Source organism: Dryas octopetala, chromosome 3 (genome assembly GCF_963921425.1).
Source record: "Dryas octopetala chromosome 3, drDryOcto1.1, whole genome shotgun sequence".
Taxonomy (NCBI): domain Eukaryota; kingdom Viridiplantae; phylum Streptophyta; class Magnoliopsida; order Rosales; family Rosaceae; genus Dryas; species Dryas octopetala.
The window spans coordinates 7,448,993-7,471,578 of record NC_141368.1 but is presented as its reverse complement, the minus strand read 5'-3'; the positions used below and the strand labels follow the sequence as shown (position 1 = coordinate 7,471,578).

Genomic DNA, 22,586 nt, shown 5'->3' with positions numbered 1-22,586 from the left:
ATGCGTCGCCCAAAGTCTGAAATTATGGCGGGATTAAACGGTGCCCTAAAGTCAACAACTTTGGGCGACGAACGTGTTGATTCGTCGCCCAAAGTGACTTTAGGCGAGGAATTAACAAGTTCGTCGCCCAAAGTGACTTTGGGCGACGAACTTGTTAATTCCTCGCCTAAAGTCACTTTGGGCGACGAATGCTTGTTCGTCGCCCAAAGTCTTTAGATTTATACCCATTTCTGGGTTCACTTCAGTCTGCTCGATCACTCACTCACCTCACCCAGCTCGCAGCGCCTCCTCCTTCCCTCAGCTCTCACTCCCTCCTCCCCCTCCTCCTCCTCGTCCTCCTCCTCCCTCCGCCTCCTCCTCCTCCTCCCTCCTTCCCCGAAACCCCCGAAACCCAAAACCTCCTTTAGTTTATTTTACCCCCGAAACCCAAAACCGCCCCCCCCTCCATCGGCAACCCACCCCCCGCGAAAACCCACCCCTCCTACCGAAACCCACCCCCCCCCATCGGAGACCCACCCGCCCCTCCCCACCCTCGCCGAGACCCACCCCCGAAAATACCCCCCCCCCCCCCGCCGAAACCCACCCCCCGAAAATACCCCCCCCCCCGCCGAAACCCACCCCCGAAAATACCCCCCCCCCCCCGCCGAAACCCACCCCCGAAAATACCCCCCCCCCGCCGAAACCCACCCCCCACCCGAAACCCACCCCTACCCGAAACCCACCCCCACCGAAACCCACCCCCAGCCGAAACCAGTCACCCAAAAACCCCCCCCCCCCACCTCGAAGCCGAAAGCAGCAGCTCACAGGTATTATTTTTTTTTTTTTGAATTTATGGTATTTTATGGTATTTTCTGGTATTTTCTGTTTTTTTCTGGTATTTTCTGGTATTTTCTGGTATTTTATGGTATTTTCTGTTTTTTATTGGTATTTTCTGTTTTTTATGGTATTTTCTGTTTTTTTTTGGTATATTCTGTTTTTTATGATATTTTCTGTTTTTTATGTTTTCTAATATTGTGGATTTTGTACTTGTTGTGGATTTTGCATAAATTGATTGTGAAATTTCTGATTTTAGTGGTAATTAGTTAATGTTGTGGGTTTTTTTAATTTAGTGGTTTGGTTGTGAAATCTGAATTTAGATTGATGTTGGGCTTATATTTGACAATGATTTATTTTTGTGGTGAAGGAAGGATATTGTTGCATTTGTTGTGAAGGATAATTGCATTTTTGGTGAGGTATGTGTTTAATCTATCTTTTAGTTAAGTTTTTGTATGATTTAGTATTTAATGTTTCATATATAATTGTATTAAATTTTTGAGTGAATTAGTTTGTATGTTAAAATTAATTATAAAATTCATTAATTAATTTGTATGTTTTTATATGCTAAAATTTAATAGTTTGTTTGTATGCTTATATGTATATTGTTAAATTAATTATAATTTAGTTTGTATGTTACATTTAGTTTAGTTTTAATTGCGAAATTTTCGATGACGTAGTCCAGCACTCCTCGAGTACTGGGTGAGGTCATGTGGCACGAAGCGCTTGTGCGAAGTTATCAATCGATAACTTTGTACATTTAACTAGTCGTGCGAAGTTATCAGTGGATAACTTTGTACACTAAATTTCAATCGATACCTTAGACCCGTTCGAGAGTCTATTGGACGCGCGCATGGCCGGTTGGCGTGACTGCGCTCCAATATGATTCTTGAATTGTCCAAATTACCCATGGACAGTTTGGGAGTGCACAATTATGTGTTGTGGTTAGCGGTTCATGTGACGTGGTTTTGATCTGAGAAAATTTCGGCAACATCTCCTTATGTGTTCTTCGAGTGCATACTAGATATTTGTTTTAAATATCTACGTCGTGCACTTGGAGAACCATAGGGAGATGCTGCCGAAATTTTCCCAGATCAAAACCACGTCGTGTGAGCGTTGACCACGACACATATGTGCATTCTCGAATGGGATAGGGCCCTTACCGGAGGCATAAGGAGACGAAGAATGGTGACGCATCGTTTTCTAATTGTCGTGTAATATGGAAACAGGCATCATGGACCGACAGTGGATACGTAATACGAATCGTGTTAGTGATGAATATTTGTATGGGATCGAGTCATTTATCCAAGTTGCACAGGAACATGTCAATGCTCAGAATAATATAAGGTGTCCGTGCCGGAATTGTAACAACTCTTTATGGAAGACAGTGCGTGAAGTCAGAATTCATTTGGTGAGATTTGGGATGTCACACAACTATACGACATGGTATTATCATGGTGAACCGAGAGTTTATGCTTCGACGTCCTCGGAGACCCAAACAATTCTGCAGCCTACTGAATCTGTTGCTGATGATAATGACCAAGTGATGGGCATAATAAACGATGCTTATCCATATGCATCGCTAGATCACGAAGTCAGTCAGCATGATACAGAGAGCGATAATATGGATCAAGATGATGGGTTGCCCGAAATCCAAAGAGAAGAGTTTGATAAGTACGAGAGATTGTTGAAACAAGCTCAGCGGGAATTGTACTCTGGTTGTGAAGAGTTCTCAGTGCTAACTGCTGTTGTGGAGTTAATGCATTGGAAAGTACTTAATCAACATTCGAATCGAAGTTATGATCAGTTGATGGGGATTTTGAAACGAATGCTTCCAAAGAACAATCATATACCTGAAACCCATTATCTTGCGAATAAGGTGTTGAAAGATCTCGGTTTGGGATATGAAAAGATTCATGCATGCAAGAATGATTGTGTACTGTTTTACAAAGAACACCAAGGGAAGGATAAATGCCCTGTGTGCAATGAACCGAGATATAAGAACAAGTCTGTAGAGAGAAAGAAACAGATTCCGCAAAAGGTGTTGCGTTATTTCCCACTTAAGCCAAGGTTGCAACGATTGTACATGTCGACACATACTGCAACTGACATGAGGTGGCACAAAGATAAGCGGGTTGAGGATGATGTGATGAGACATCCTGCAGACGGAAGCGCATGGAAAGAATTTGACAAGATATATCCGGATTTTGCAGCAGATGCACGAAATGTCAGATTAGGACTTGCTACTGATGGATTTAATCCATTCGGAAATATGAGCACATCTCACAGCACTTGGCCAGTGGTCGTGGTTCCTTATAATTTGCCTCCCTGGAAATGCATGAAAAAAGAATTCACAATTATGACGCTATTAATTCCAGGACCGCAATCCCCTGGCAAGGAGATCGATGTATATTTGCGGCCGTTGATTGATGAGCTGAAAGAATTGTGGCAAAATGGTGTGCCGACATATGATAAGTCCACCGAAACAATGTTTTCCTTGCGTGCGGCAGTCATGTGGACAATAAATGATTTCCCAGCTTATGGGAATTTATCAGGCTGGAGCACCAAGGGTTATATGGCATGTCCTACTTGTAATAAAGATATAACTTCCGCTTGGCATGGTGGTAAAGTATGTTATATGGGCCACCGAAGATGGTTGCCGGGGGATCATAAATGGCGTCACAGTAAGGAGGCCTTTGACGGAAAAAAGGAGATGGGCGTGAAACCTAAAGAATTATCTGGTGATGACATCTTGAGGCAGTTGAATAACTTAGAATTTGGCCGGATTGGTAAACATCCCTCTAACAAAGAACGAAATATGCCAAGGTCACCTGCACATCTAAATTGGACAAACAAGTCGATATTCTTCGAGTTGGAGTATTGGTCCAAGTTGAAAATCAGGCACAATCTCGATGTAATGCATATTGAGAAGAACGTGTGCGAAAGTTTGGTGGGGACAATCTTGGGCATTGAGGGAAAATCAAAGGACACAATTAAGGCTCGACAAGATTTGCAAGAAATGGGCATCAGGAAACATTTGTGGTTAACGAAGAAGGGTGATAAATTGATAAAGAAACATCCATTTTATACCATGAAGCCTGTGGACAAGAAAGAATTCTTAAAGTTTCTTGCATCGGTCAAATTTCCAGATGGATACGCGGCCAATATCTCTCGAAATGTGAAAATCGACTCTGGAAAAATTTTGGGCTTGAAAAGTCATGATTGTCATGTTTTATTGCAACGTCTGCTTCCGGTGGGTATTCGAAAGTTTTTGCCCGAAGATGTGGTTGAACCGATTGTTGGGTTGTCGAGGTTCTTTCAGCATATCTGTGCTAAGACGTTGCGCGTGTCGGACATGGCAAAATTGAAAGATGAGATTGTGTACATCCTATGCAAATTTGAACAAATATTTCCACCGGCCTTTTTTGATATAATGATTCATTTAATGATACATTTACCGCAAGAGGCAATTCTTGCTGGGCCGGTCAGTTATCGGTGGATGTACCCAATAGAAAGGTAACAATTTCTAAACTATTTCATTACTATTCTCCAAGTTCAGCTCTATGTTACTCATAAAATTTTTCTCACTATGTAATTACATTTGCAGAATGTTGGGTAATTACAAAAGGTACGTCCGAAATCGGGCACGCCCCGAAGGCTCCATAGCAGAGGCATACATTGCAAATGAATCCATCACGTACTGTGCAATGTACCTCAGCAGTGTTGAGACGTCATTCAATCGCCCCCAACGCAACGACGACGGCGGTGAAAAAAATGAGACACTTTCTGTCTTTTCTCAAATTACACGACCATTTGGCGAAGCCCCTAAATCAGCTGTTGAATTCTCGAAACACGATATGGAGGTGGCTCATTGGTTCATACTCAACAATTGCGAAGAAGTTGACTCTTTACGCATTGAGCATGAGGAACTAATGAAGCGCGACTATCCAAGATGGGACATGGAACGTGTACAGAAAAAGCATCGGGAATTGTTTCCTAAATGGTTTAAGGAACATGTAAGTGATTACTGACAATAATGATCAGTTCGTTCATGTGTTTGTAAATTTTTTGTAATATATTAATTCTATTGTCTTTTAACAGATGGAAAAGCTGACTGATGATAATTCGCCGTTATACAAGGAGTTAATGAGTTTGGCGAGTGGTATTCAATGGGTTGAAACGTTTTCCGGATGTAATGTGAATGGAGTCAAGTTTTTAACTGTAGAACGAGATGCCATCTTGAGCACTCAAAATAGCGGGGTTTGTGTAGAGAACTTGGACACTGGCACGGTTGATTTCTACGGCAAGCTGACGAGTGTACATCAAGTCTTGTACTCGCATCGCTTTCAAGTTGTGTTATTTAAGTGTGATTGGTTTAATACAGACCCGAATAGGAACAACAGTATTAAACTCGATTACGACTTAATATCTGTGAATACAAACACTCGATGGTATGAGAATGATCCATTTATTCTTGCCACAATGGCAAAACCAGTATGTTATCTGGATGACCCTAAGGCGGGTGTGGGTTGGAAAGTAGCTCAGATGATTCAGAATCGAAATATATGGGATATTCCAGAAAAAGAAAATCAGGATGACGTGGCCTATCAAGAGGATTCATCTTCGACCATACCTAATCCATACAACAATGATGTTATCATACAACAAGTCGAGATACATGACGTTCCTCCAATTGAGATCGATGCCTTATCAATTGATCTTGGGCCACTTCCCCGAATTGATGTTAATGATTTCATCGATGATGATGATGATGATGATGATGATGATGATGATGATGATGAAGATGATGAAGATGAAGATGAAGATGAAGATGAAGATGAAGATGAATATGAAGATGATGATGTTGATGGTATCGATGATGATGATGATGAAATGAGTATTTCTAGTGGTGATTCAGATTAGTAATTGATAATGGTGATTCATATTAGTAAGTGATAATGATGATTCAGATTATTAGTAAGTTATTACTTTAGTTTTCTTTTTTACTAACATAAATATTTATTGAATTGTGCAGATGAGTTTGATCTCGAACAGGGGTGGATCTCGGAGGTCCACTTTAGCATCTATGTCCGCCCCTGCAGCCCAGCCCGCCCCTGCAGCCCAGCCCGCCCCTGCAGCCCAGCCCGACCTCATAGCCCAGGGCGACTCGACCCCGGCGATAGCCCCAGATTTCTCATCTAGTACTGGGTCTGGGATTCAGTCGGCACGGAGGGCCCGACGGGGTCACCGTTATGGTGCATATGATAATGTTGCATCATCCACTCGTACTGCCTCATCATCAGAGAGTAAGAAAAATGTTTTCACATCACTTGTGTTTATGTTTAATTTTATTTAGATGTTATAAGATTACTGTGAAATTAATATGTTATATTTGCTTTTCTAGGTACCAAAACCACGAGGGGGATAAGTAGAGGGTTGAAGGCGTCGCGAATCACTCGCACGACGAACGAGAGGATTCGAATCGTTATTGAGCAAGGTCACCTACGACCGAGCAAGGAGGTCCATAGTACTTTCGCTTCCTTTGTCGGATCGATTATCCGTGGTGAATGCCCCATGCTTTTCCCCAGTTGGGAAAAGGTTGATGACGCCATCAAGAGGAGCATTATGGGCTCCATTTCTGTGAGTATATTTCGATTAATATAAAATGATTAATTTGATCATTCCTAACAATTTGATAATTGCATTTTTTTCAGGTAAACTATGACATTCGGATGGAGGATCCGGATGTAGCTAGGTATATGGAGAAGTTATTGAGAAAAGTGTACGCCCAATGGAAGCACGAGCTGCACAAAGAATATAACATGTTTGGATCGGCAGATGAGGCATTGGCCAGCCCTCCTCCGGAGATGGCAGCTCGGCTTGATCAGTGGCAGTGGTTGTGCACTCATTTTCAGAGTCCGGAATTTTTGGTATGTTATATCATTTTAGGACTTCACAATTATTTTTTCTTATGTTATTCCTTTATTGTGTATACACTAATATGTGCATTTCCAATTTGCTTCATATTTAACAGAGGAAGTCGAATGCCAATCTTCAGAACCGGAAAGCGCCCGCAAGGATTGATCATCATGGTGGTTCCATGCCCTTCTCATACCGGGTGGAGTCATATCGTCAGGTGCGCTATTATTTAATTTAATATATATATATATTCCTTAGTATTGTTTGAGTTTTTGTCAACATTACATTCTTTTTCAGGCTGGTTCGCAATTTCCGGAGGTCGATAACTACGGGGATGTTTATGCCCGACCCGGCAACGACAAGGGCAAGGCGAAGCACGTTAGTTTTTTATATTTTAGTTTTATTTCACAAATTTAAATTCTTGTATTTGATTTCTTAATTCCTAACTTGTGTATAATATTTTGAAGGCTGAGATGCTCGCCAAGAAGGCGAGTTATTTGGAGGAGGTGGCCAGCCAGTACCCTCCGGACACTCCATTGGAGACGATCTCAGTCCCCGATCCCGATGCCGGTCTTCGTATTATGACGGAGACACTGGGTGTTAGGCGTGGTAGGGAGATACGCGGAATGGGAGCGGGTCGGGTTCGTGATCTCAGCGCCGGGTCTTCATCTCAGCCATCTGCAGATATAGTCAACCTGACCACTGAAGTGCAGTTGTTGAAGGGTCAGCTAGAAGAATCGAGAGCGGCATATGCGGAGCAGACGAGTAAGGTGCAGCAGATGCAGCAGATGTTTGGCCAGTTGGCCAGGATTGTACCTGGGTTTGTGCTGCCGCCCAACATCGACCAGTGCATGCCAGACTCCTCCACCGGTGTCGATGATGCTACTGACTTAGGGGGCCATTAGTTATTTGTATGTATGTATTAATTAAATTGTTTCTACTTTGTATGGATATTTTGGATATATATAAATTTATTAATTTTGTTTTATATAATTTTTGAATAAAGATTTTTTTTAATATTAAATTCATATATATAATTTAAATAAAAATTTTTTTTTTAAATAAAATACGTTTGGGCGACGGACAAATTTCGTCGCCCAAACCCTTTTTGGGCGACGAATAAGTATGTTCGTCGCCCAAACCCTCTTTGGGCGACGAAATTTGTTCGTCGCCCAAAGCACGTTCCCGCGAGGAAATTAGCTATTCCTCTCCCAAATCTTGTTTAGGCGACGGATCATTTCGTCGCCCAAACATGCTTTGGGCGACGAATAAGTGGATTCGTCGCCCAAACCCTCTTTGGGCGACGAAATTTGTCCGTCGCCTAAACATTCTTTGGGCGACGAATTTTATGTTTTGGGAGACAAAAAAAATTCGTCGCCCCCTGGTGTCTTTGGGCGACGAAATTTATGGATTCGTCGCCCAAACTCTTGGGCGACACATTTTGGGCGAATAATTGCTCGACGAACCAATTTCGTCGCCCAAAAGTTTGGGCGACGAAACTCTACTTTGGGCGACGAATTCGGTTCCTCTCCCAAACCCTTTTTTCTTGTAGTGAGGGTAGTTTTCATTTTAGCCATAATGATGTATGGTTTGTGAGATCCACTCATCATCATTGTATTTTAATTATCAAAACCGTTTATTTTCTAGTCTCTATTAAAAAATCATCTATATAAAAATTTAAATAAATTAAAAATTATTAAGAACTCTAATTATAATCGAATAATTAGATGAATTTGGTCATTTTACTAAACACTAGCTTGAATTGATGATAATTTAATTGAATGGTTAAACTGTTTTCAATGTGTCTAATTTTTATAAAGATGATCTTTAAATATAGACTTAGAAAATAAACAACTCCGATCATCGAAATACAATGCAAAGTAGATTCCACAAATCATATCTTATTATGGTTAAAATGAGGTATATTTTATTTGAAAGGCAAGGTTGAGGTTTGAATCTCTAGTATTCGCTTGGGGGTGGGGGATCTAATATAGGGTTAATTCCAGTAGTGGTCCCTTAACTATTTCACGAGTGACACTTTGGTTATTCAACTAATTTTTTAATTTTTAAGGTCCTTGAATTGTTCCACTAGTGACACTTTGATCCATTCCGTCAAAACCGTTAAATATTTCGTCAATATATAAAGGTGTTTTTTTTCTAGCAATGGTCCTTTAACTATTCTAAGAGTGACACTTTGGTCCTTCAATTAATTTTTTTAATTTTTAGGATCCTCAAACTTTTCCATTTGTCTGACTTTAGTCCATTCTCGTCACTTTTGTTAATATTCTGTTTAAATTGCTGACATGGCAATTGTGGGTCCCACAAATGAATACTTAAATGAATATAAGCATAATAAAAAAAATTTTAAACCTTAAATTAAAAGTCCTATTAAAATCTAATGATATAACAAAAACAAAAACCAACTTATGAAACTTAAATTGTTATAATCAAGAGAGGGAAGGAGAGGGAGAAAGAGAGATGGGAGAATGGAGAAGGCGCCAGTGGTGGAGCCGACAACGGAATGAGTGGGTGGTTGGTGGGAGAGAGGTAAGGTGATTGTGTTATTTTATTATTTCTTAATACTACTTTTTAAAATTTAATATATATTTTTTATTATGCTTTTATCCATGTAATCATTTATTTGTGGGACCCACAATTACCATGTCAGCAATTTAAACGAAATACTAACAAAAGTGACATGAATAGACCAAAATGAGACAAATTTGAAAAGTTTGAGGACCCTAGAAATTAAAAAAAAATAATAATTGAAAGACCAAGGTGTCACTCGTAGAATATTTAAGGGACCACTACTAGAAAAAAAAAAAAACCTTATATATATTGAGGGAATATTTAACGGTGTTGATGGAATAAACCAAAGTGTCACTTTTGGAAAAGTTCAAGGTCCCTAGAAATTAAAAAAATAGTTTAAAGACCAAACAGTCACTCATGGAATAGTTGAGGGACCATTACGTACTGAAATTAACCCTAAATACAAAGAGTCTCCGACTATCAAGTTAAAGAGAGTTTCAAAAAAGCGTAGATTAAATGATAGAAGTTTAGATTAAATGATAGAAGCGTAGATTACATATGAGAACACGATATATATATATACCGTTCAATAATACTTTTACACGTTGGATTAGTTACACCACATGATGATGTATCGGTTACACCTAATCATTTTTTTCATTTTTTTTTTATAGGGGTTAGAGTCTAGCCCATGCACTATGAGGGCTGGCCTAACTCAAATGGTCCGGCATCTTGATTCTAGATAGTAGGATGTACTAGTACATGATTAAAGGATCCATTATCTTTCGTGAAATTAAGAAAGGTAGTTCAAATTCCAACTGAGTTTGACATCTTTGTTTCTTATATATATATATATATAGTCTTCAGCAAATCTTTTGAATTTCGAGGGCACGATTGGCATAACATTTAGTCTTTGCTTACATAAGGATAGCTTCAATCTCATTATTGAGGGATGAATTTTACCCACTACAATAATTTTACTTAGTTAATATATATATATACACACACAAAAATGCTTTGTAATTAACTAGTTAGTAAAATAATACGGTGCTAACCACTTTTTTAAACTTATTACACAATGTAATCTCATGATCAAAATCTTTTATACTTTAGGTCTACATTCAAAGATTAACCTTGCAAAAAATCAATCAATTAATCATAATTCATTTAGCCATTTGATTATCATTACAATCATTTCATGTTTTATTGAAAAACTTGTATTCGTCTATTTACATGAGCACAATTAGATTACAAATAGTTGACTAAATGATTTTCGATTTATTTAATTTTTTACAAAGTTGATCTTTGAATGAGAACTTAAAAAATAAACGGTTCGGATCATGAGATTACATTGTATAGTGGGTTCAAAATAATAGTTAACGTCGTATTATCTTACTAACTGATTAACTTTAGAATTATATATATAAATCACGAAGGTGTGCAGAAAAAAAAAAAAACAAAGCTAGTATATGAATGAAATTGAAGGTCATGGTGCATATGTGCGTGTGTGAGGGGGAAGGGGGGTGGGGGACACAAAATGCCAGCACAAGAATTATGATGGAAGAAGATAATAACCTCTAATATTGCTCAGAGAGAGAGAAAGAGATAATTGGCCTGATAATAATATTGCATGCATGATGCATGTGGTCCTAAAAACCCTAGGCCTCAACTCTCAAGGCAAGCCCTCATCAACCCCCCAACTAGCTAGCTAGGTATAGCAGCTAGTAGATGTACACTGTACACTTGTACAGAAAAGCTATACGTACATAACTCTAATTATCATTATAATTACAAAAAGTCCAAAAGACAGTTATATGACGTACTCTAATTATATCAATACATTGAAAAAACTGAAAAAGAAAAGAGAGAGAGCGTCGTAGAGAGGTCCCCAACTCTCCAATAGGGTTCTGATAGAGAGAGGGATAGGCTTTTGCTTTAGAGAGAGAGAGAGAGAGAGGGCGGCACTCCAAAAAGCAGTGAGTCAGTGATGCTCAGTCCATCACCATCCCCCACCTTGTTCTGGACTTTGATATGAACTTGTGACATTTCCTCGGAAATTCTCGGTTAAAGTTACTTACCACCTGTTTGTATAATTGTATCTAACTATATATACATATAATATTCTTGTGTGAAAGTGATCAAACTCTTGTACCCCATGCTCTCTACAATAATACTGCAAATGCTACATAGCTACTCTGTGCACCATAACTCCTTATATATGTGTGGATTCAGACTTTTTGTTTGTTTTTTCTCTAATTGTTTCTATTTTTGTATTATCAAGAATTATTATTCATTAAATTTAAATTCCATAATGTACCTGTTCCCATAAAGACGAAACTGAAATACTATTACATTTCATGATCTTTTCCTGTTAGATTGGTTACACCATGTAACAATATATCAATTATACCTAATAATTTTTCTTGAGACCAAATAGTCATTAGTTATACTTGCTTCTACTTGAATTTTAATTTTAATTATGTATTTATCATCAAAAAATATAAAGTAAAATATGAAATAGATTTATAACACGTTTTAACTGTTTTAATCAAGTAAAATAAGGAAAACATATAATAAAAAAAATCCAAATTTGATCTATATATATTTTGTAGTACTTGTACCTTGCCTTTACCAATTAATTTTTTTGTTCTTAAGAAAATAGTGGTACTGAATTTAACATATTTGGAATTGTTACAATTAAAACGTCCTAATCTAATTAACAACGTATGGGGAAGCTAGTCGATCTCTGTTACTCTTATGCATTTTTCTCCTTATATCTATCTTATGAAATTAATAAAGTTCTAACAGTTAAGTGGGGCTGGTCACTGGTGATCGATTATAGATTTATAGATGCGAATTGGGAGTGAAGTAAGAAACTTATAAAAATTACTTGATCAAGGTCAACAAAATTATAAAATATATATGTGGTACCACAAAGTTTTGTCCAAACCATAATGTGAAAGATAAAACTGGACCACAAAAAATCAATGGGCATGTACGATTCATATATATATATATATATATAGTTCCCAATGTACATTAATTGGGAGCAATTTATGTGTCAGTATATTATCCGTATAGCGTGTAAGATTTATGTATTATAAGACTCATTCTATATTGTATTTCAACGAATCTAAACAGTTTATTTTATAGGTTTATATTCCAATTAAGATTATCTATACAAAAATTTAGACGAATCGGAAACCATTAAAATATTTAATTTTGATTAAATAAATAGACGAACAAAATATTTTCGATAAACACTTGAAATAAGGACTACTTAATTAATGGTCAAATGGTTTTCGATTTACCTAATTTTTTGTAAAGACAATCCTCCAATGGAGACAAAAAAAAATAGATGATTCCGATCATCAAAATATATACAATATATGTAGAGTATAAGCTTATTTAATAAACCCCTAATAGAAGAGCCGAGCCTGTTGTATATATTATAATTTGAGTAAATTTAGGTCACATTTAATAATTTTTTTATGTTAGTGTGCATATTATGTATCACATGAGTTAGGGAAAAATTTGAGAATTATATATATAGCATTCCTCCCTATATTCATTATAACTACCTTATTAATTTCTCAAGATTTTTCTTTAGTTGGAATATAATTAATCTAAATTAAGTGTTTGTACGTAGTCTGTTATTTCTAAGTCCTTTTTCCCCTTTTATTCCATAATAATAAGCATTGATATTCAGGTTTCAGATGCCAGGTTGTTCGGTTACGTCTTTTTTGGTTAATCGATCAATAGATGTAGGTTTCCCTCCTAAATCTAGCTTAACCCCCTCTTTGTTGATATTTTAGCCTTTTTAGGTTCTGTCCAGTACCTTACACACTGTTATTAATTTGTTGACGACTTGTGATCTGAAAATAAAAAAGAATACTATTTATTGCTTAATTAATACATACATCAAAAGAAGTATGGAGGTGTTTGTACGTCTTGATAAATTTTAACCATATATCATAAATTTAAAGATTATAACCAACTTTGATTTTCACCAAAAAGGAAATTAAGAATGAAAAACATCAATGGATTCCAGCTAAAAAAAAAATCAACCTAATTTAGGCCGCGGATAGCATATGTTATATTTATTTAATTAAGAATATAATTATATATACGTGTGATATTGTCGATCACATGTTTTATAGGAGTTATTTATCAGAGATATTATAAATTAGTGTTTGATTGGAAGTTTATATATAAATATAATTTGTATTTTGTAGATATAATATTAATAAATATAAAAAAAATATTAATATCGCAATGTGACACAAAAAATTTACTGATCGATTTGATTCCATATATACGGCGATGAAAAGTTTGGAGGCGCATGCAATATATGAAAGTCGGTGTGAATGTCGTGCCCGATCCCCTGGCAGCAAGCAAGGCTTTGGGTAGCCTAGCTTTTTCCCGCTGGCTGGTAGGACCAGCACACAATCAATGACACCAAAAGTCAAAAACTCAAACCTAACTATCTAGCTAGCTACATCCAAACGTACGTACGTGTCCCTCTCTCTACAACAAGTGGCCTATACTTTTAATAATAGTAACAAAGAAACTCTTTGGCAAATTTTTTTTTTGACCATGAACTCTTTGACAAATTTATCGCAATAATAAAAATAAAATAATTTAATTAAGCTTTATTGGTTTTCTCTGGTTCTTTTATTGGTTATTACTGTTATCACAGAAAAAAAAAATTAATATGGGTGATCGAAAAGGACAAGCTGGCTTGCTCACATGACCCAAATTAAACTCCATCCCCTTCATGGGCCCCTACGTATAAAAATTTCTTTCCTCTAGCTCAGTCCCCACTCTTTCTTTCAAGAAGAAAAGTGGAAGACGGAATTATATGTTCGCTTTTTTCTCTAGCTCTCTCTTGTAAGGAAGCTTCAAAGAAGGCAATTAGCTTCTAAATTAAGCAGCAAATCAGTCAAATTAAAGCTAGCTAGCCTACTACATCACCAGTCCATGGCTGATGATCTCTCTGTGGTCAACAATACCCAACAAGCAACAAGAGCTGACCTTCTTGCATATGAGCCTGCAGCACTCATATATGCTTAGGGTTTGAGTAGTGTGTTTTGTGTGTGTGTGAGCTGATGGTCAAAGGAGGGCACCGACCCTTTTATAGTGTGCTGAGACTGAGACCTCCCTTTGGGCTTTTAAGGACCTCAGAGATCTGATGATGATGAGAAGCTAAAGATCACAATTTTTAAAAGCAACTGTTAACTGGGTATTTGCAGGTGAGTTACTACTGATTTTTAATTAACAATAATTTGGTTTTTGTAATAAATTTCCCTTGTTTCTTTTATACATCTCATTGGTTAATTAGTTTGCATTTTGTACTAAGCAGGTATATATAGGGTTTAATTAATTTTCCATCATAAACTTGCTTGAGATTGAGATTGAGATCCAGAAGTGTTCAATTTATCCAAGAAGAGGCTGAAATTGGAGGTGGGTGGGTGGGGGTCAATATTCAACAGTAGCCAAAAATGGAGTTTGTGCAAGGTCAAAAAGAGTACCATTCTGATGATAATCAAGAAGAGGAAGAAGATCAGGAAGATCAAGTCAAGAGGCATAATAATATAATCACCAGTAAGTTCTCTTCACCACCACCATCATCATCTTATAATAATGCTCCATCATCTAACTACAAAGCCAGTAGTACTGTTGTGCTTCCTCATCATGATCATCATCACCATCATCATCATCCCCGCGATGAGAAGTCATGGGTTGGGTCCTCACAAGCTGCAGAAGCCATCAACTTCATGGACTTGTCGCTGAGAAACGCGAACGAAATGGACCATGATCGTATTATTCAAGCAAATTTTGGTAGTGGCAATGGTGGTGGAGACAATAGTAGTAATAATTGGCCGCCTAACGATGAGCGAGAGCACATGTTCGACAAGGTTGTGACGCCGAGTGATGTGGGGAAGCTGAACCGGCTGGTGATTCCGAAGCAGCACGCGGAGAAGTACTTCCCGCTGGACTCCTCGTCGAACGAGAAGGGCCTCCTTCTCAACTTCCAGGACCGGACGGGGAAGGCGTGGCGGTTCAGGTACTCATACTGGAACAGCAGCCAGAGCTACGTGATGACCAAGGGGTGGAGCCGTTTTGTGAAGGAGAAGAAGCTCGACGCCGGCGACATTGTGTCGTTTGAGCGCGGGGTCGGGGACTCTGGTAATAATTTTTTGTACATAGACTGGAGGCGCCGCCCTCCCCCTCCTCCTCCTCCTCAGTCGGTGATTTCGCCTTTGCAGTTTGTTAACAATCATCATCAGACTGTCCGAGTTGGCGGCAGCGGCAGAGTGCTTTACTCGCTGCAGCGCCCGCCTCCCTCTTTGATTTCCATGCCGTTGAGACACCACGAGCATTTTCACCAACAACACTTTAATTACAACATTCATCCCTATCATCATCAGCAGCACCAGCACAATTATCATCATCAACTTCAGCACCATCACGGTGGATTCGTTCATGATCATCATCATGGGGGATTGGGGCAGATTGAAAGGCTGAGAGGGGGAGGTGGGGATCATGTCATTCATCATCATCCAATGGTGATTGATTCAGTGCCGGCAGCATTCCTTGGCCGCCACGGAAAAATTAGTACTAGTACTGGTACCAATACTAGTAATACTTCTGCTGCTGCTGCGAAACGCCTTAGGCTATTTGGTGTGAACATGGAGTATCAAGAACCAGATGATCGATGAAGATGATCATCATCATCAATGTCATCAGATATTAATTGTCTTCAACAACAATCCCACATGTCACAGTGGCTTCACTCTCTCATCATCTTCCTTCCTCTTCACTCACTCCTCTCGAATTAATAGATCTTTCAAAGAGAGCAAAACCCACTTCCTTGTCGTTTTATTTGGATCCCTAGCGACCTACCCAGATGAACAACTTACAATGTGGGTTTAAATTAAGATCGAATGATCGATCACCTTCTTCTTTAATTAGTACTCACTCGATCATTCTCTGGATTAAGGCTAGCTACCCAGTACTTGGTGCCCCACTACTGCAGCTCCAGCAGATGCAGATGAAGAGGCCTTTCAAAGAAAGGAAGTTCAAATCTACTTTAATTCCTTTGTCGTTTTATCCCTAACTAGCTATAGCAGAGTTCATTTGCTGTGAATTAGAACAGTATTCTATATATAAACAAAGTGAATTGAACAAGCATTTCTTGAATTACAGCATTAATACTAGTACGGATGAATATATATTTATAAATATGCAGTTCAATATTTCAATGGAATTGATTGGAGTATTACTAGCTAGCTTCCTGGTTTTTACTGCATTTGTTGTTGCCTTGCATAAATATCTGTATATTAATAGGGCAACCCCCCACTTAATCACTGCATGCACATCTACTAATTGCCAGTACTACAGAACTAATTAAATTTAAGACAGAGAATAAGCTTGGTTGAATATTGATTGATGATATAAAGTCTTGGCTTTAAAGAATATTAATATTAATTAATTGTCTGTAGTTTCTAGTACAATATATATATATATAGTTGGGCAGTGTGGGTTTGTTGTTAAGAATAACATCAAGATGGTGTGAGTTATAGCTAGCCCCATTGGGTTTAATTAGCACTCAAGTTAAAGTCTAGCTTTCCATTTGTGTATAATACTATATATATATATATAGATATATATCATATGAAACTACATATATATATAACTTTCTTATTGGTTGTTTCATATGTATCATTGCCTGGATATATATATGTCTTAATTAATTTTCAGTATTATTGTTATGTATAGAACACACAGCACATGCTTGATGCATAATTTAACAGTTGTTTGCTTTCTGTAGCTAGCTAGCTACTGTTTAAAAGCTCTCTTAGTGTTTACTTGCTGCTAGCTGCAGCGACAGCTAAATTAGGCACTCTTTACAGGTAAGGATCAGGAGCAAAAAGCTCACTACGTACTACTGTGATATATATGTAAAAAGTATATACATACAGATTCAAATTATTAGCTAGCTTCAATATTATTCAAATTTCTGTAGTACTAGCTATTATGGTCAAGTAGTTACCCTGTACCTTTTACATCCCGGTAATTAGTTCGACCACATATATATATATATCTTTTCTCTTAAGCATGCAGCCAGTTTTGACTCTAGTATTGACTTCTCATGTCTTGTATATATATATATATCTTGATAATTAAACTGCATTCAGGAAGATCTTAGCTAGTGTTAATTATAATAAAAAAAAAGCCCCCAATATATGAGTAATCATCCCTTTGTATTCTTTTAGAATTGCATGTTGTAAGAAATCTGTGCTTTAAAAATTTAATTTCTCTACAAAACAGTGCCTCATGTAAATCTGTCTATGTGGATTCAATTATTTCAATTATCTCATATAATTATTTTTTGTGTAATTCAATTTTGTACTATAATTGATAATACTATTATCCGGCCAAATTGTCAATTCTATTACTATAACTGTCAATACTATAATTAACAATACTCTGGTCTAATTATACAATCTACCCCTCACTTCTTAATTATATAATATTAATCTCACCTGATAATAATACTATTATTAATCTCCAAATTTTATCATGCATGGTTATCAATAAACAGATGTACGTTATATCTAGTTAAAGTTAAATACGCATCATAATTATTTTGGAGATATTGGAAAATAGATGTAACAATGAACTAAGAAAGACATGCGGCTCATATATATGAATTTTACTTTAACGTACAAGACTTGAATATTGCTTAACATGCATATTGATATATTCAAAGTTCAATTTTCTGTATGTAATACATATATATATAAATAGAAAGAATTGAGAATACTTTTGTATGTGCATGGTATGTTAGCTGTTTAATTATGGTATGATTGAGGAAGAATGTCTACCTTGAGATAATTAACTACATTGACCGATCTTCTTTCGTTAATTAATTACTTCATTCTCTATGTATATATCCTTCTTAATTAGTTCTTAACTTCTTATTAATTATAGTTCCCAATCCACTTCTCATTGGGAACTATAGAAGTTAGATGTAATTAATCATGCCAATTAAGATTAATTGATTTACTGCATGTATTTGCTATCTTTGTTTGAAGGGTGTATGCATTTATTCAAGAGTTAATTTGACAGAATGTGTATGTTGTTTTATAAAGAGGCATATATGACAGGCATAGCGTAGTGGATCTGATCAAACAGATAATTTATAACCTGAAAACAGTTCAAATAATTAAGTAAAAAGATGCATGGGAAGCCTAAAATAAAAGCTATATAATGCACAAGTTCTAGGGTTGGTACGTATAATTAATAGAAATACTGTTGAAGAACAGTAAGGAGAAATAGTACTACGGACTCTTTAACAATGGTTATCCTGGTTGGCCAAAAAAAAAATGGTTATCCTGGAATGAGTTTTTAATCACTTATTGTTGGCAAAAATCAAATTTAGTCCAAAGAAATGGGTTTTGAATTGATACATACTATATATAATAATAAAATTGAGAAATATATACGACGACATTGCAAACTTAGAAAACACAGAATAAAAATATTCCAAGAAATTAAATGTGGACCAATATTGTTCTTAATTTGATTTATTAATTAATTAAATGATATCACCGAACTTGTGCATTTAATATATATATATATCAAAGAGATTGTAGAATTCAGTTTTCAAGTTCCGGCCGGTCATTGTTTTTATTTTATATGTATATATATATATATTTAAAATGTTGAATTCCTAATTTTGTGGGCATGCATGGAGTGAATCATGCATCCGAGACTCCCAGTAGTGTAATAATGGAATATTTTTAAGAGAGATATTAATTAATGCTATCCTTGCTGAAATTCAATTTGGAAACTAGCCTTACAGGCCTAATTACTCATGATTCATATTCATTCATGAGATTATGTGGGGTTAATTTGTCAAATACGTACAGCATCATTATTAATATTAATTTCCATACACTGGTGCTGGAGAAAATAAAAAATATAATATATACCCTTTGTCTAGGTGGTAAATACATACGTATATGATTCACAGTTGTAAATTAATGGAGGAATTCAACTGGTCAAGTCTGGCTAGCCTATAGTACGTGATATGCACCAATTAATACTTATACTAGTTAATTGGGAAAATTTAGAAGTAAACATGATATATATTAAAGGAAAAGCATGCAATTGCAACATTGGTGTATTCATTAAAAAACGATCATCAAAGCCTTGAAACTAGATTTAGGAGTGTCCACCCTATGGCCTATAGGTACAGCAAGTACATACATAGGTTAGGCTTGATTAAGAGGCACAATTGATGATGATGATGAACAAGTCACATGCCCACTGTACAAAGACAACCTCTTTTTATAAATACACAAGCACAATCTTCAATACCCTTAAAATAAGATCGTTGGTTGTTGTAAGATTTATTTTAAACGTTGTTTGTCGTTACTGTTTTCTCAAATTATATTCGGTTATCTCAAGAGACATGTATAACTCTTTTAAATAACCAAAAATAGCATGGACCACAGTTGGGTCTAGTTTTCCTTTCAGGACTTGTTTACTAAGATTAAAAATATAAGCAAAGAGATAGGTTGTGCTTGTGGTTGAGATTTTTTTTTTTTTTTTGTTTGGAGAAACTAGAACAAAGCGAATAGACACTTACACTTGTTTCAGTAGAAAAGGATAAGAAACGGCCCAACAAGGGTTAACTTATGGGCCTAACTAAAGAATATAACTGAAATCCGCGGGAGCCCAAATTTCGAAACGGCACCGTTTTGATGAAGAAGTGTGCTGTCCGAGAGAGAGACTCTGAAACTGAGAGGCTGTGTGTGTGTGTGTGAGAGAGAAAGAGAGAGAGGGAGAGGAGAGGGAGAGGAGAGGGAAAGGAGCCAAAGGCAAAACGAGCATGGAGTACAGATGTGTGGAGTGCGGAGGTCGCATGATGAGGTTGTTCGTGCAATACTCACCTGGCAACATACGACTCATGAAATGCGTAATTTCTTCTTCTTCTTCGTATCTTTTTTACTGAAAATCCCCGAAATCGCTTTTGAGTTTTTTTTTTTTTCCTGTTAATAGGGTAACTGCAAGGGAGTGGCGGATGAGTACATCGAATGCGAACCCATAGTAAGCTCTTATCTCTTTTTTTTTTTAAATGTTGTTTGTCAAAAATTAATACATTTTCATTTTTTTTTTTTTTTTGGCATTTGACATTTTGGGCACTGCCAGATTATTCTAATTGATCTGATTCTGCACAAGACAAAAGCTTATACACATTTACTCTATAATGTGGTCGACCCACAAGCTCCCTCTTTCCAGGTACTGAAAATGCCTCATTGCTCATTTTCTACAGTGTACACAGCTTTTTGTTACTGGGTTTTACTAATTTCTTGATACCATTTGCAGGGTTTATTGTGGAAGTCTACTTTTGGGTTTCTTCTTTTGGATGCTTGTATCCTTTCTTATCAGGATAATGTTTTTGGTCATTTTCTTACAATTCATTGTACAATTATATGTGCATATACATTGTGTGCCTTAGCAGTCCTCCAGATAGGAGTCTCTTTCTGGAAAGAAGCAAGGAAGAATGGGGTTTGTCAATGAGCTTCTCTTCACTACTCTGGAGATTTCAAAAGGTTGGTACTTTATTGAATTTTAATGGGTTTAGGGTTTTCTAACATAATGTGTAAGTTGTAACAAATGGGTTGAAAATGTTTACATTTCAGATGCTGATGGATGTCATCTTTGGCAATTTCATGTTTCTTTCTACCTTTTTACTCGCAACGAGAATTCTTTCCAGCACATTCCCTAGACCACTCAGGTAACATTTCTAATGGCACTTCTCAGGATGCAGTTGTTTTCTAACAAGGTTATCACTTAGGCATCCTTTTATTACCTGTCTGTTTGGAAACTTCTTCAGAAAGCATGCCTGTTTGATAAGTTCATAAAATAGGATAACTGAAATGGAGAATTGTTTCTAGAATCTTTAATTTGTGATCAATGGAAAATTTTGAGTGACGGTGAGTACTCAAGAATACATTGAAATTAAGAACTAGTAGGTATTTGGTCAGGCTTAAGTCAATGTGGGAAAGCCTAAAAGGACATGGTTTGCATACATGTATATCTTATGGATGCATTATAACTAATATGTACATATTTTTATATGATCTGTGTATTCTGGCATAGGAACAAAGACCTTCTGCTTGCTATATTTATTTCAAGTTACTTCAAGATGTTTCTTATTGCAATGATGGTATGGTTTGCAATCTGATAGTTTGTTCTTCCTTCTCTCATGTTCTTACTCTACTCAAGAATACTTGGTTAGACTCAACATATATATCTAATTGAAGCACGTGTTCTACAGGTCTGGGAATGTCCTTCTGTGATTTTCATCATTGATTTATTTGTTTTATCATCCAACACTGTGGCACTCAAAGGTCAGATGATAAATTTATACAGTATTGGAAATTTTTTTTCTCTCTTTTTTGATAGGAAACAGAAATCTTTTTACCGATAGCAATTTCAATGCATAAGTCATCAATTAAGCCTGGTATATGTGTCAATTCTACCACTTAGGTATCATATCATTTTGTTAAGGCTGGGTGCTATCTACTAAATGCATATAACCGATTACTTTAGTGTTAAGGAATATACATATGGTTTTATGATGTAAGTAGACTGCCTTGATTTGATGTGGATGTGTGCATTAGCTAATATCAGGTTTGTTTAGTATTTCTCAAATTCTATTACGTGCAAGATTCTGTAACTATGGGTGGCTGACTACAGTTGAACATCCCTTTTTTTTTTTTTCTCCTTTTTGGGTGAAACAGTGATAACTCAGTCAGCTATGAGGAGATGCATAGCAGCCTGTTTCAGTGCTCATGTGGTAAAGCTTTTAGTCACACAAAGGTGCTGGAGTTGGGAACTTAGATCTTAAATCATTATTGTTTGTCAAAAGCTCTCTGTATTGAAAGGCAGTGTTTATTTTTAATCTTATTCAAATATATTAATATTTTGAATAAATTTATTACCATTTCGTGCAAATGCAGTGGCCATGTGATTATGAGTGCTGTAAAATGTGATGTTGTAAACATGTAAGATGTTGACCTAAAAAAAAGAAAACATGTAAGATGCTTGTCAGTGTTATGAAATTACATTGTGCATAGTTGAATCTATCCATTCAGTTTTCTCAGCATCTTAATATATATTCAGCTTTCAGTTTTTCTTTTGCCTTTAAACCTCAACCGGACGGTAAAGGGAAGGGGGTAGAGGCGTAGAGCCCTTAGGCAAAGCCATGGGGCACTTCGGGATAGCTGCTAATGTTTGATGTCTTA

General features: G+C 36.7%; 4 protein-coding genes across 4 annotated transcripts; all 4 read left to right on the top strand.

Moving 5' to 3' along the window:
• Positions 1-1,982: 1,982 nt before the first annotated feature.
• LOC147290337 (uncharacterized) lies at positions 1,983-5,631 on the top strand (the record flags this gene model as incomplete). The annotated part of the gene is made up of 3 exons (XM_086235793.1): positions 1,983-4,329; positions 4,421-4,829; positions 4,915-5,631. Coding segments are annotated over exons 1-3 (3,423 nt in total), but the record flags the coding sequence as incomplete, so codon positions are not given.
• LOC147290336 (uncharacterized) lies at positions 5,623-7,637 on the top strand. Its single transcript, XM_086235792.1, has 7 exons — positions 5,623-5,761; positions 5,849-6,119; positions 6,218-6,453; positions 6,528-6,743; positions 6,848-6,949; positions 7,030-7,110; positions 7,200-7,637. The coding sequence occupies exons 2-7, from the start codon at positions 5,849-5,851 to the stop codon at positions 7,635-7,637; spliced, it is 1,344 nt and encodes a 447-aa protein (XP_086091918.1). The 5' UTR covers positions 5,623-5,761.
• Positions 7,638-14,117: 6,480 nt separating this feature from the next.
• Positions 14,118-16,531, top strand: LOC147290335 (B3 domain-containing protein Os03g0120900-like). Its single transcript, XM_086236169.1, has 2 exons — positions 14,118-14,513; positions 14,624-16,531. Exon 2 carries the CDS (start codon positions 14,763-14,765, stop codon positions 15,981-15,983), a length of 1,221 nt encoding a protein of 406 aa, XP_086092295.1. The 5' UTR covers positions 14,118-14,513; positions 14,624-14,762; the 3' UTR covers positions 15,984-16,531.
• A 3,584-nt stretch (positions 16,532-20,115) lies between these two features.
• Positions 20,116-22,393, top strand: LOC147290334 (protein ARV 2-like). The gene is made up of 9 exons (XM_086237361.1): positions 20,116-20,251; positions 20,335-20,382; positions 20,485-20,574; positions 20,662-20,707; positions 20,806-20,888; positions 20,979-21,073; positions 21,439-21,505; positions 21,617-21,689; positions 22,083-22,393. Exons 1-9 carry the CDS (start codon positions 20,165-20,167, stop codon positions 22,187-22,189), a joined length of 696 nt encoding a protein of 231 aa, XP_086093487.1. The 5' UTR covers positions 20,116-20,164; the 3' UTR covers positions 22,190-22,393.
• Positions 22,394-22,586: the final 193 nt, after the last annotated feature.

Bases quoted from the DNA above. Each gene is read 5' to 3' on its own strand.
- LOC147290336 (XM_086235792.1), top strand. From the start codon at position 5,849: ATGAGTTTGATCTCGAACAGGGGTGGATCTCGGAGGTCCACTTTAGCA. The intron at 6,454-6,527 runs GTGAGTATATTT...CATTTTTTTCAG, and splicing joins GCATTATGGGCTCCATTTCT to GTAAACTATGACATTCGGAT. The intron at 6,950-7,029 runs GTGCGCTATTAT...ATTCTTTTTCAG, and splicing joins GGGTGGAGTCATATCGTCAG to GCTGGTTCGCAATTTCCGGA.
- LOC147290334 (XM_086237361.1), top strand. From the start codon at position 20,165: ATGGAGTACAGATGTGTGGAGTGCGGAGGTCGCATGATGAGGTTGTTC. The intron at 20,383-20,484 runs GTAAGCTCTTAT...GGGCACTGCCAG, and splicing joins ACATCGAATGCGAACCCATA to ATTATTCTAATTGATCTGAT. The intron at 20,708-20,805 runs GTATCCTTTCTT...GCAGTCCTCCAG, and splicing joins GTTTCTTCTTTTGGATGCTT to ATAGGAGTCTCTTTCTGGAA.
- LOC147290335 (XM_086236169.1), top strand. From the start codon at position 14,763: ATGGAGTTTGTGCAAGGTCAAAAAGAGTACCATTCTGATGATAATCAA.